This window comes from Stegostoma tigrinum, chromosome 9 (assembly GCF_030684315.1).
Source record: "Stegostoma tigrinum isolate sSteTig4 chromosome 9, sSteTig4.hap1, whole genome shotgun sequence".
Lineage (NCBI taxonomy): Eukaryota > Metazoa > Chordata > Chondrichthyes > Orectolobiformes > Stegostomatidae > Stegostoma > Stegostoma tigrinum.
In genome coordinates, this window is record NC_081362.1 from 62,243,061 (window position 1) to 62,256,500 (window position 13,440).

General features: G+C 38.9%; 1 protein-coding gene across 6 annotated transcripts in view; it reads left to right on the top strand.

The window, feature by feature from the left end:
• mark1 (MAP/microtubule affinity-regulating kinase 1) overlaps positions 1–13,440 on the top strand; it is a 206,800-nt gene that overhangs the window by 161,472 nt on the left and 31,888 nt on the right. For 5 of the 6 annotated variants that reach the window (XR_007248083.2, XM_048535737.2, XM_048535739.2 and 2 more), the window contains 6 exons: positions 646–716; positions 6,501–6,557; positions 6,707–6,943; positions 11,651–11,770; positions 11,916–12,015; positions 12,925–13,037. Coding sequence is in view for 5 of the 6 variants with exons in the window: in XM_048535737.2 (XP_048391694.1) it covers positions 646–716; positions 6,501–6,557; positions 6,707–6,943; positions 11,651–11,770; positions 11,916–12,015; positions 12,925–13,037 (698 nt within the window). In the remaining variant the exon portion in view is untranslated. Of the gene's footprint in view, positions 1–645; positions 717–6,500; positions 6,558–6,706; positions 6,944–11,650; positions 11,771–11,915; positions 12,016–12,924; positions 13,038–13,440 lie in introns of those variants that run through there. The other variant, XM_048535740.2, reaches the window with a different exon arrangement.

Genomic DNA, 13,440 nt, shown 5'->3' on the forward strand with positions numbered 1-13,440 from the left:
GACTGATAGGGTCGTAATTGACTAGGTTGCATTGTCCTGCTTTTTAAGTACAGGACATACCTGGGCCATTTTACCCATTGCCAAGTAAATGCCAGTGTTGTTGCTGAGGTGAAACAGCCTGACTATCGGGGCACAGCAAGTTCTGGAGTACGAGTCTTTTGTACTGCTGCCAGATGTTGTCAGGGTGCATAGCCTTTACAGTATCCAGTATCTTTAGCAAATTGCTTAAAGCCATAGTAATTGAGTAATATTTTATTATTTTCAAACTTTGATTATATAATTCCAATCTATAAAAACAATTTTGTATTGGTCACCCTGCAGTAATTTCTCAGCTTTTTTTCTGTAATTAATAGAGTACTTGCCATTGTAGTAAAAAGTGATTTTTTTTTTCTGTTCAGTATTGCCAAAGTGCGTATAATTGTTTTATCTGCACTTTAAAATATAGTGATGAGAAATTTCTTCATAACCATGATAATTACATTAATGCAGAAAATAGGGACAGTGTCAACAATTGTAATTAAAGGTTTTATATTTCAAAGTTCATTTGAAAAAACTCTGCAAATTGCAGTGGTTTAAAGAAAATAGTACAGTAGACAGCGCATTTGGTAATGTCTTTCTTTGTCATTTTACTTGTTTACAATGCAGGAGAAGTTTTTGATTACCTTGTAGCACATGGAAGAATGAAAGAAAAAGAAGCAAGGGCAAAGTTTAGACAGGTGAGTTGAGTGAAACTAAATAAGAATTTGAGCTCAGTTTTTATGCTCAGTTGGATTGCAGTAGATTTCTTTACAAGTATTCATACAAAACTAAATTGACAAATTTTGTTTCTGTAGGGAAAATCTTGTCATGACCTATTTATATTTTTTAACTTTTCCGTTCATTACCTCGCCAATTAGACTTCCTGTCTCTGAACTTATGTAGAAATATCACTGCGTTCTTAATTCTGTCATCATTTGATGTTCACACAAGCAATGTTTCTAGAAGGATAACTGATTGGCTATACTTTAAGATTTGCCCAGTGACTCCTGTGAGTAAACCTGGTTGTAATCAGTAAACTCAGCTCAGGTTGGAGATCAAATTTAGGATATTCCAAATCAAACTAACCCAAAATGAACCATTCTATTTACATCAACAATGGCTAATCAATTGAGGGCTTTAATTGTGCAATAACTGGCCTACAGTTTGGGATAATTTTATCGAACTGATACCAGAGCATTGGAAAAGACTAAAACATAGATTCACGACTAAAGATGAGATCACAGTCCTGATAAACTTGAAAAAAAAATTGAGAAGTAAAAAAAGTTAATGAATCAAACAAAAGTATTTAACATTTGTAAATATTAATGGATAGTAGGATAATTAAGAACGGTCAATAAATTGATCATGACATAAATTCAGTTTTAGTACCTCTATGTTAAGGGAGAATTTTCAATATTGATTGCATTACTGAGAGTGGCTATTGAAGTGCTATTGAAGCTGCCAGTCTTAACACTTAGAGATGAGCCACTTTGTGAATTTAAATTAAATAGGGCAAGTACATGAAAATGGAAATAAAATGTGTTGTTTTGATATGGAGCTCGTGCAGGCATAGTGGACTGGATACTGCCATTCCTTATGGTAAGTGTTACAAATTGTGAAACTGCTCATTTCATTTCCAGAATTATTGTAATTTTTTTTAACTTTGTTCTGACTCATTGAGAATCAAGGCCCATTATTCCCAAAGTTATCATCAAAATTGAAGATTTTTATGGAAGGACACAAAATTCCCTAATATACCTACCTTTTAGACACAGGTTGTTAGATAATATGGACCAATTGCTGTACTTAAAAATTACTTTTTATTCTAAATAAATAGATTTCAGTTACTGGTAATCAATTATGAAGTTTTGGCGCATAACTCAACCAGTTAAAACTCTAATATCCTTATAAATTCCCCCACTACATCAACACGCATGCGCATACTAATGCATATCTCATGATGGAGCAGGAAGACGGTTCCCAGTGGTCTCTGTGCACAGGATCCGCTGAGATGGTTCTTGGGCTGGTCAGGCCACTGCTTCTCATCTGCCTTCTGTGGATGTTTGCACTGGTTTGCGGGTAGCACATGGACTAGTTCACACTTAGGTCTCTGACTTATTATTGAAAAGTCACAGTTTAAAGCAACTGCTAGAGAAAAAATAAAATGGCTTTCTTCAGACATGATGGTTTTTATCATACTGCCCATACTGTCAAAACCACTTTTACTACTGAGAAATGAAAAAATTTGTGTGCTGTTGGAGATTTAAAAGCTTCTATCTATCCTGTTCACAGTCGTAAGCTATTCAGTTACTTGGGAAGTAATCACATTTTTTGGCATGCAGAACGCCTCTGTCATTTGTCATTGGTCAGTGGGCTACTGTTGCTAAGCAAAGCTCTGTTTGTACACAGCCTTTTGGGCACCAGCTTATCTGCAAACTAAACTTCTAACTATTGCTGGAGCCAGAAGCTGTGTACACAGTGTTTACAATGAGAGCCAGTTACTCACCTTCAAAACACACAGCAATCCTCAAACAATCCTTGGTTTTGAAACAATTCTTTTCTCATTTAAGTCCACATTTAAAATGCCAAAAATTAAAATTAATAGTCCTTCCAATTTTTGATTTGGTTGTCTGAATAGGTAATGCAGAGAATATAGCTGGCATTCTGGACTAGAATTTTCCCTCAAGGATGAGAATTTGGAGACAGGATTAATTTGGGATCTGCCTTCAACACCAGCCTATCAGGAAGTGGGATTTCCTGAGGTTGGACTCTTAATTGATCTAGAGATGGGTCTGCTGTCCAATTTGCTGGACCTGACGCAGGCCAGATCTGGAACAGGCAAGTTATAAGGCCCATTCCCTTTCCCATCTTCAGTGCAAAAAAAGCGACCTGGACTTTCTTTTGAATTAGCTGCAAGTGTTGAGCTGCATCAGGAAGCTATCAAAATGTATTTAGAATTATTTCAACAGTATTTAAAAATTTTAAATGTGTTTACTCTCTTTCTTCCTCACCTGTCTGGTCACTCTACTCCACATTTCGCTAGCCAAGTCCCATAATAAAAGCTCAAAGCTTACCAAGAACCCATAAATCTCCTAAATGAAGAGCTCAGGGTTGCCAATGTCTAAACTGAAAACTTAAAAGTAGGGCAGCATGGTGGCTCAGTGGTTAGCATTGCTGCCCTGTAGCACCAGGGACTTAGGTTAGAATCCAGCCATGGAGCACTGTTTGTGTGGCATTTTGCACATTCTCCCTATATCTGTGAGTTTCCTCCGGGTGCTGTAATTTCAAAGAGACACGTCCAGAGATGTGCAGGTTAGATGGATTGGCCATGCGAAGTTGCCGATCGTGCCCAGGGATGTGCAGGTTAGACCCGTGGGAAATGCAGGGTTGCAGGGATAGGGTGTGGGAGTGATTCTCGATGGGATGTTCTTTGGGAGGCTAGTGTGGACTCGATGGGCTAAATGGCCTGCTTTACGCACTTTAGGGATACTATGATAAACAAAGGTTAGAATTAGAATTTGTTATTTAATTTAAATTATGCTTACTGCAAAAGTGCCTACCATTTATTCAATTTCAATACTTTTACACATTTACAGTGACATATTTTACTTGACAGCTTATTAGTTGGTAGAATAAAATTTTGGCAAATACATTGTTTAAAGGTCTACTCAATTTTCTAATTATAACATGTCTTGGAAGACTCACCTTAATTAATGTAATAACACCATTTTGCGGCCATTTTGTATAAAATGTAGACACCAGAATAAATCTTCTTGCTCTCTGTTGACTCTCCATATACTGCATGCTGTTTTTAGTTTATCCTGTCAAACGTGTACTGTATTTGGTGACCAGTTGGGATTGTGGATGTTTGTGTTTGAACAAATTTGGATCGGATAAGCTGCCAATGAGTCAGTGGAGAACTGAGTTTTTTGGTTGAGAAAATAGTTTACAAGTTGATGTTCCAGGTTGTGCATATGAATGGATTGACCTTTGTTGACTGTATCAACAAATTCTGTTGGGAGACTGGACAAGTACAGTCCTGATGAAAGTCTTTTAGATGTGTATGCAGAGCATCTGTGTTTCTCACTACAGTAACGTCCCAGGTGTACCTCAAAATCTGGCTGTTAATCACTTATACTCACATTGGGTGTTTAGTGGAACAGACCACCTGATTCAAAGATACAAAGCCATCATATAAGTTCAGAGGAACACCAGACCAGTTTACTGAAGGCATCATCCAGCACCTAATGCTCTCAAGGGGGAAAATAGAACCAGGGCTGCAAAAACTGGTGATGAAGAGCATTAGCACCGAAGTTGAACAGGTTGCTCCCATTGTGGTAGTTCCGAAGGCAAATAGTAATGTAAGATTGTGTGAATTATCAAGCAACTGTGTATTGGGACTGGAAAGTCACCTTCTTGATAATTTGCCAAATGTTGAAGACGGATTCACAAATTTTTCAGGAAACCAGATGTTTTCAAAATTAGATTTTTTAATTCTTTAATTGTCGTGGGACAAATACCTATCTGCATGTGGAATTAGATGATAAGTCAAAGCCCCATTTGACTATTAAACCCACATGGGTTTAGGTCAGTGTCTTGGGACTGTCATTTGGTGTTTCTTCGACCCTGGTATTTTTGAAAAGGTTTTGAAGCAAGTATTGTAAGAATTCATGAAATAGTGCGCCACTTATGGATGATGCTTCCCCAGTCAAGGGATTCAGAACCAAGAGCTCGTAGGCTATTTCAGACTGAGGAGGAGAAGTGCTTTCTCTCAGAAGGTGATCAACCTGTGGAATTCTTGACCACAGAAGGCTGTGGAAGCCACATATTTGAATATGTTTAAGAAAAAAGTTAATTTCAAGAGGTGTGGAGAGAGGGAGAGCTTCCCCCTTGAGATCATTGGGCGCTGGATGATGCCTTCAGTAAACCGGTCTGGCGTGATCACGTTGAATGTTGGAATGGGTTGAATGGCCTACTGCTTCTGATTTCTACCTCTTGAGCTCAAATGATGTTCTTTATGTCAGTTCCAAATATGTAGATCCATGACAACAGGTTGAAGAAGATCTCCAATCGTTTGGAGAAGCATGACATTCAAATGAAGGCAGTCAAGTGTGAAATGCTTCAAAATTCTGTAAGGTGTTTGGGTCACAGAGTTGACAGAGTTGGGTTATGCCCTACCTAGAGTAAGGTTCAAGTGGTAGGAAATGCATGATACCTTCAGAAACTTTCTGAGCTCTGATCTCTTTTGGGTCTAGTGAATAATTACACTAAGTTAATCTGGCAAGCTCATGTGGAAGAATATTCCATGGATTTGGACAAAGGAGTGTGACAGCACATTCAAGTTTTGTGAAGTAAATTGGGAAGGTGGTACGATGCTTATACATTATGGAATGTCCAAAAAGTTTAAGCTGCCATGTGGTATTTCTCCATATGAAGTAAGTTGTTGTTCTCTCCTATATTGAATAATGGTGGGGAGAGTCCAATTGCTTCAGTGTCAGTGAATGTATTTATGTTCAGCATGAAAAACTCTCTTTGATTTTTGGAGTAAGAAAATTTCATATGTACTTGTATGGTCATAGCTTCATAATCAACGGTGGATGTAACAGATTTCTTGCGCTTTTGCTGAGTAAGTGTTATGGAAGGGGAGGGACAAAAGGTTAAGAATGTGATGTTCTTATTGATCTTTATCACTAAAGCCAGAATAGATGAACAAGTAATCAACTAATTCACCAGCTTGCTCCTGTGTTTATTTACCATAACTATGCCGCAAAGAGACTGACTGAGAAGTATTGTGGGGAACGTGAAGGCATCAAGAATGTTGCATGTTTTCTATTGTTATAGATACATCTTTTACAATTAAGGGATCTATTACTGATCAGAATTCTAATAGAGATTAATGTTAAAAATCTATTCTTACAGTAGTATAAATGTAACCTATAGTTTCATTAGTGGATCATTGTCACCTCTTGTTTTGTTTGCTGATATATTATAACTTGTTTAGGTTATGTTTCAAGGAGGTGAAATAACTAACAATGTCTTACACATGTGACAGAAAAAAAAGAATAAAATTCTTGACCAAAAATATCACTTTGAATTTGTGTTCAGTTTTTTAAAAAGGTTTGGCAGGACTTGAAACATGAATTTTATGGCTGATATTCCATGAAGCTGAATGTTAAGGAGATAAACGCTGCAGTGTTGTTTTTCTTCCGTTTTCCTTTTTATATAATTGAGATTGTGATAAGGATTATTTCATAATTAAAATGTCACCCACATTATTCGACATTTTGGCCGTCCACATGTTGACAGTTGTTTGCTACATGTGTTTTCTTTACTTTGGAGGGTGGACTTGTGTTTGTGCTGTAACTGAGCCAAACATGCTAGTTTCTTTATTTGAAGTAGCATATTTCAAGAGACTCAACAAACTGATTGTACTGCATATACATATTGTAAACATTATTGACTTGTTCTGATTTTTGTTTCAGATTGTGTCGTCCGTTCAATACTGTCATCAGAAGTATATTGTACATAGGGATCTCAAGGTACTTGAAAGCAAAGGATATTTTGTTTTTTCCTGTAGTTCTGCTTTTTATGTCAATAGCTGCTGTAGATTCAGGTTTTATTCATTAAACGGCTAAATAAATTCTGCAGAAGTTCACAAAAGTAAATATGTGATGCTTCCTTTCTTTAGGCAGAGAATTTGCTTCTTGATGCAGATATGAATATAAAAATTGCAGACTTTGGCTTTAGTAATGAATTTACAATTGGTAACAAATTAGACACATTCTGTGGAAGTCCACCATATGCTGCTCCAGAGCTTTTCCAAGGAAAGAAGTACGATGGCCCAGAAGTGGATGTCTGGAGTCTTGGCGTCATCCTTTACACTCTAGTTAGTGGCTCTTTGCCATTTGATGGCCAAAATTTAAAGGTAATCCTTTTAAAACATTTTATTCACAGTTTTTTGTCTTCCTATCACACATGACATAACCTGAAACAAGGTATTGGTAAAATTCCTTGTTCTTGAGTCTCTTCTGGTACCCTTTGTACAGCTACCGAGAGGCAAATGAATGTCGGATATAATTTTCTAGACCTCCAGTGTTAATTTCTGTTTTTCCTCCTTTTCATATTGGGAGATATTCCTTTATCCTGATCCTCTCTCGGGTGGTCCTGCTAGGCTTAACAGCAAGAAGAATAAGTAACTAAATGAGCTCGTGGTTGAACAGCAGAAACTGAAACGAATCAGGAATGGGATTCTTGGATTCTTTGTTGTAGGAGGTAGTCACATCACTTAGTGTTGGGTAATAAAATGTGAGGCTGGATGAACACAGCAGGCCAAGCAGCATCTCAGGAGCACAAAAGCTGACGTTTCGGGCCTGGACCCCTCATCAGAGCTCTGATGAGGGGTCCAGGCCCGAAACGTCAGCTTTTGTGCTCCTGAGATGCTGCTTGGCCTGCTGTGTTCATCCAGCCTCACATTTTATTATCTTGGAATCTCCAGCATCTGCAGTTCCCATTATCTCTGATACTTAGTGTTGGGTCATCTGATTTGTTCAATTTTTAGGGACGAGGCGTGTGACTGTGAATGAGGCAGGTAAGCAGACCCAGAGGGCAGGAACCTTGGCCTTTGTAATTGTGCAGCAGGTTTGAGGTTCTTTGAGTTTGTCTGGATGAGCGTGAGCCGCAGTTTGGATGTGCTAACTGGCCATGGTACAGGAAGCCATTCTAGAAGAAGTGGTTAGAAGGAATGTAGTTATAGTAGGAGACCGTATAGTGAGGGAAATTGACACCAATTTCAGATGCCGGGTTCATATGGCATACCCAGTGTCAGCATCCAGTGCAGCTTCTCAGGGCTGGAGAGGAAATTGCTGTTGCAGTTGTTGTGATCCATAAAGGAAGGAATTCAAGAAAAGCCTATCAGAAAGGCAAAGCGATAATCGTAGATTATTTTAATTTACATCAAGTCTGGAAATGTCAGAGGGGGCAAAGGATGAGTCCATAGAATGTTTTTGAAATAGTTTCTTAGAACGTCATGTTTTGGAGCTGACTAGGCAGCACACTGTACTCGACCTGGCACTGTGCAATGAGTTAGGATTAATTAATAACCTTAAAGTGAAGTTCCCCCAGTGATTCATGGCTATAATATGTTGATTTGTACATTCAGCTTGTATGAGAGAGGAATGTGTGTGAGACTTGTTTTAAATTTAAATAAGAGACAGAGCCATCTAAAGTGAATATGTCAAATTAGACTAAACGCTAAGTCAATATAAACATGATGGCAGACATTAAGAGGATATTTCTGAATAGATACATTCGAACAAGTAAGAAAAATTCCAAGGAATGGGCCCACCATTGGTAGTTATCTAGAAATATTAAGGATGGCATGAATGAGGCAATGGCCTACTGGTATTATTGCTGGACGGTTAATCCAGAGACCCAGATAACGTTCCGGAGAGCTAAGTTCGGATCCCACCATGGCAGATGGTAGAATTTGAATTCAATAAATATTTGGAATTAAGAATCAAGTGATGACCATAAATCCATTGTTGATTGATGGGAAAAGCCCTTCTGGCTCCATAATGTCCTTCAGGGAAGGAAACTTACCTGGTCTGACCTACATGTAACTCCAGACCCACAGCAATGTGGCTGACACTTAACTGCTCTCTGGGCAATTAATACACGCCTAACCAGTGATGCCCTCATGCTGCAAACAAATAAATAAAGAAAAAACACAACAATGTAAGAAAAAGAGGTGGCACGTCAAAATGCAAACAAAGACAAAAAGGGAAAAATTGTAGTATAAGAGAAAGCTGGCTAGAAATCTAAAAACAGGGAAGAGAATCTATAAATACTGAAAGAAGGAGAGTTAATGAAGTGAGTATAGGTTCTGTAGAAAATAAGACTACATTATTAATCATGGAAAGCAAGGAAATGGCAGAATAACAAATGGTCTGCACCAGTCTTCACCACTAAGAGTGCAAATAGCATCCCAGAAGCGGTGATAAATCAGGAAACCAAGGGGAGGGAGGAAATAAGGAAAATCCCAATCAACTGAAAAGTGCTACTGAGTAAATTGTTGGAGCTGAGTGGCCCAGATTTCATCCTGAGGTCAAAAAATAGGAGTGGATAGTGAAATAGTTGGTACGATACGTTAGTTTTAATTTTCTAAATATCCCTTAATTCTGGAATGGTCCCATTAGAAAGTAGTGAATGAACTCCTTTACTCAAAAACAAGGGAATTAGAAATAAGAAAACTATAGGCCAGTTAGCCTCTCATCTGTCATAGGATCAATGTTAGAAGCTGTTTTTGAAGAAGTTATAGTGGGTAAGTTGGTTATGTTCAAGGCAGATTCAACACAGTTTTGTGAAAGTGAAATTGTGTTTGATCAATCTTTAATGACGAAATGCATTGGTGGATAAAGGGGAACTCGTGGGTGTACTGTGCTTCCAAAAGGTGTTTGATAAGGTCCACGTTAAAGGTTATAATGGGATATAAAAGCTCATGGTGTAGGAGGTAGCATATTAGCATGAACAGAAGATTTTCTGGCTAACAGAAAGTAAAAATGTAGGCCATGTAATGAGTGGTGTGCCACATGGATTGGTGCTCAGACCTCAATTGTTTACAATTTATAAATGACTTAGATGAAGGGATGGAAGGTATTACCAAATTTGCCGACAATAGACAAAGATAGGTAGAAAGGTAAATTGTGAAGAGGACAGAAGGAGGGTAAAAAAAGAGTGGGCAAAGATGTGACAAATAAAGTATAATGTGAGAAAGTGTACAATTGTCCATTTTGGCAGGAAGAATAAAAAAGAAGCATATTATCTAAATGGTGACACATTGCAGACCGCAAGATGGAGAGATCACAAAATCACGAAAGGTTAGTATGTAGGTGCAGCAAGTAATTAGGGGAGCTAAAAATCATATAAGATCCTGAGGATTTGACGGGGAAGATATCCGAGAATGCTCCCTCCGATTGGAGAATCTGTGGTTGGGGAGTGGGGGTCACACAATTAAAACAAAGTTTTTCCTCTGTCATGAGTCTTCGGAAGTCAGTTCCTAAAAACATGGAGGAAGCCAAGTCCTTGAATGTTGTTAAGCCAGAGTAGTTTATTTCTGCCCCTAAATGCTGCATTCATATGAGTGCACCTCTCGTTGGCCCAATGTTAAATCAGCCAGACTGTGGCAAAAGTTCTGAAATTTTAAATGTAAAGATTTTAGAAAACCTTGTAAAACACTAGCGTTTTTTAAATATTGATGTCTTTACCAAAGGACCGAATTTAATAAATTATATTATTGGGATTTCTTTTCCTTTCAATTTTACTTACAATATCCTTTCATGAGGGTATTTTGTTGGCTTGCTGAGTGGAATCCTATAAAAGAGAAGTATTGATTGTGGATCCGTTGGTACTTCCAATCATTCAATCTGGCATTTTTTTTCAAAGCAGGCACCAGTGCAAAAAGTGCTGTTGTAAAATCTGAAACTAAATAGCAGAACCTTTGTACATAGTCTGCAGTGGCTTAGGTGCACTGGTAGCTTGTTGTTTTATATGTGGTGCTGCATTCACTAGTACTGAGTGTCCTCCTATCCCTACCTTCTGCACGCAGTGGAGAGAGGGTGGGTAAAATCAGGAAGTAAACCCCTTCCTCTGCATTTGCCACTCCATTGCTGTTTTTGTTGCGTGGGAATATTGCAACTTGGAGAGATGGATCATTTCCTGAACATCCGTTGGGTTACCCCAGCAGAACAGGGGACCTTAAGTTAAACTTAACAGTTGTTGCATGGGTTTTCCAGGGCTTGGATGATCCAATTACAGATAGTCTAGTCTAGAAGTTGAGCACCTCTGTTACAGTTCTGTAAGTTTCTGTCAACTACTTGATTTCTGTTTTTTGTTAAATTGCCACACAAGGAGCTAACTTGTTTAAGTTTTATTTAAAAGGTAGAAGGAGAGTACATTCCTTGTTAACCAGGAGAAGCAAGAGCGTACCTCAGCCCTCCATGGACATCTTCAGCGTCCCACTTGCCAATTGCTGTATCTCCTCCCTCTAAACCACCAGACTCTTCGCTCTCACCCACTTTGTCAAGCCCCCCTCTCCCCACCTCTTCTGCCACTGACATCAGCATCCTTTCCTTACTTCTGCCATTCACTCCTCCATTCTCAGATTAACAACCTCCACACCAACCTCCAAGTCCCCCTGCAACCCCCTATAAAAAAAAACCAAAGGCCTGATATCAAAACTAAATAAAACCAATTGTATTGAAATATTGTATTTTATACCTCACTGGTTGGAAGACATTGCGTAGTAATATTGGAATTTAGCTGACTGTTGCCCCTCTTAGATTTAAAAAGAATGCACAAGGATTTAGTTTTCGTTTGTTGTACAATCCTAGACTCATACCACTGCGATTTGAATGCTTTTATCATTTTTGACTCAAAGGACCTGAATTGCCCTTTCATTAAATGTGTATGCTTGCTTTAAATCTGCATTCTGTGGCATCCTCATATTATCCCACAACATTGAATTTTCTGTTAACCACTTGGCAGTTTCAGAAAATTTCAGGACCTGACCTAATTCGGTCTTGTACAATGCAAACAATTTGACGTCCCCCATCTTTTTGTTCCCCCTTTAATTTAGGAACTGAGGGAGAGAGTGTTGCGTGGGAAATACCGAATTCCTTTTTATATGTCAACTGACTGTGAAAACTTGCTCAAAAAACTCCTGGTATTAAATCCTGCTAAACGAGGCAGTCTGGAAGTAAGTGAGATTCTTTAGCTGATTTTTTTTTAGCCAATGTTACCCCTTTTTCTTTAAAAAAAAATTATATCAAGCTTGAGGTTTAATACTTTCCCATACCTCAGCCCTAGTTGAAAATTATTGACATGAGGTTTTTGTAAAACAGCAAATCATGAAGGACCGATGGATGAATGTTGGTTTTGAGGAGGAGGAACTAAAACCGTACAGTGAACCAGAGCCTGATTATAGTGATCCCAAAAGGATAGGTAAGCCTGTTCATTTTAATGTGTGACCAACCTGTGCTTGATTGTACTGATGCTCTGAAAAATGTCAACATTGAGCCAGATCTTCTAAAAAGGGCAGTCATCGTTGGACTGCTGCCCTGTTCGAGCTTTCCCCAACTCCGTCTGCTCTGCATTTCTTGCTGCATCTTCCAAGCACAGCTTTACCAGGAATGTGGAGTGCAGTGTCCCTCAGCAAACTGTATTGTGATAGGGAAGGTTCAGGGCTGTTGAAGACAGGTCATGCCCCCTTTTTATGGCACCAACTGCCACATAAGTTTAAAGGTCCAGTTTGAATGCTAGTGACTGGGTGAGCAGATGTTAAGGTTGGTGAGATGCTGCTTGAGAGGGTGAGGCAGCAGCTGATGAGTGGAGTGATAGTCCAGGGCATCAGTGTGAATGATTTGAGATTTCATTTCTGGAACGTACAAAGATTTACACACACACTTTTTTTTTTGTTTGGTCTGATGTTTCTTGGGTAACTATTCAATTAAGTACATCAGAATGTTCCAAAGCCCCTGCAGCAGAGGTGGAGTCATTTGCAGATAGTCTTGGGAACCAGGCAAAACTGCTCACTAGAAGTGAAAATTCCCAGGCAATTCCCATGCAGTCAATCCTACAGGACTTCCACAGGGTCCTGACGTGCATCTCCAGTCCTACATCTGATTTCGGACAAAACAGAGACCTGAAGATTTGGGCCATTGTATAATTATCTAGACATTGATCAATAACCTCTTCCTGTTATTCTCCTGAAGAAAAATTGCTATACCCTTAGACTAGCGAAGCTTCTACTGTGACCAGGAATCTAATTTGTTGTATTGAGAGGCTGTTTGATGATAACTCATTACATATACAAAAACAGAACATGTAATGCTTTTGCATTGATATTTACAGAAACGATGGTCACTATGGGCTTCCCGAGAGAAGAAATCACTGAATCCCTAGTGGGGCAGAAGTATGATGAAGTCATGGCTTGTTACCTGTTATTAGGCAGGAAACCACCTGAGGCAAGATTCATAATATTATTTTATTAAAATTTGGGAAGTTTGGTTGTATGTGAAGTGTTTCAGTGTGTTTATGGAGTCAAGTATTTCCATATCCTGCCGCATGGCTCAGTCGCTGAGGTCGTCTTCTCTGCTGAAGATGATGTAACACTCTCCCACACCCCAGTCTGATTTGAAAATGATTGACGTGAGGTTTTTGTAAAACAGTAAATCATGAAGGATTTTCTGTTTAGACTGTAGGGCAGATTTGTGACACTTCCTCAGGGGAGGTGATGTGAATGTCAAGGTGCAGCTTGGTTAACTCTCTTCCCCATGCCTTCCCACCCACCTCTTGTGCACAATGATTGCCTTCCTTACCAAATCCTCCCCCCACCCACCCCAACCAACAACCTCTCCCTGTCTGACT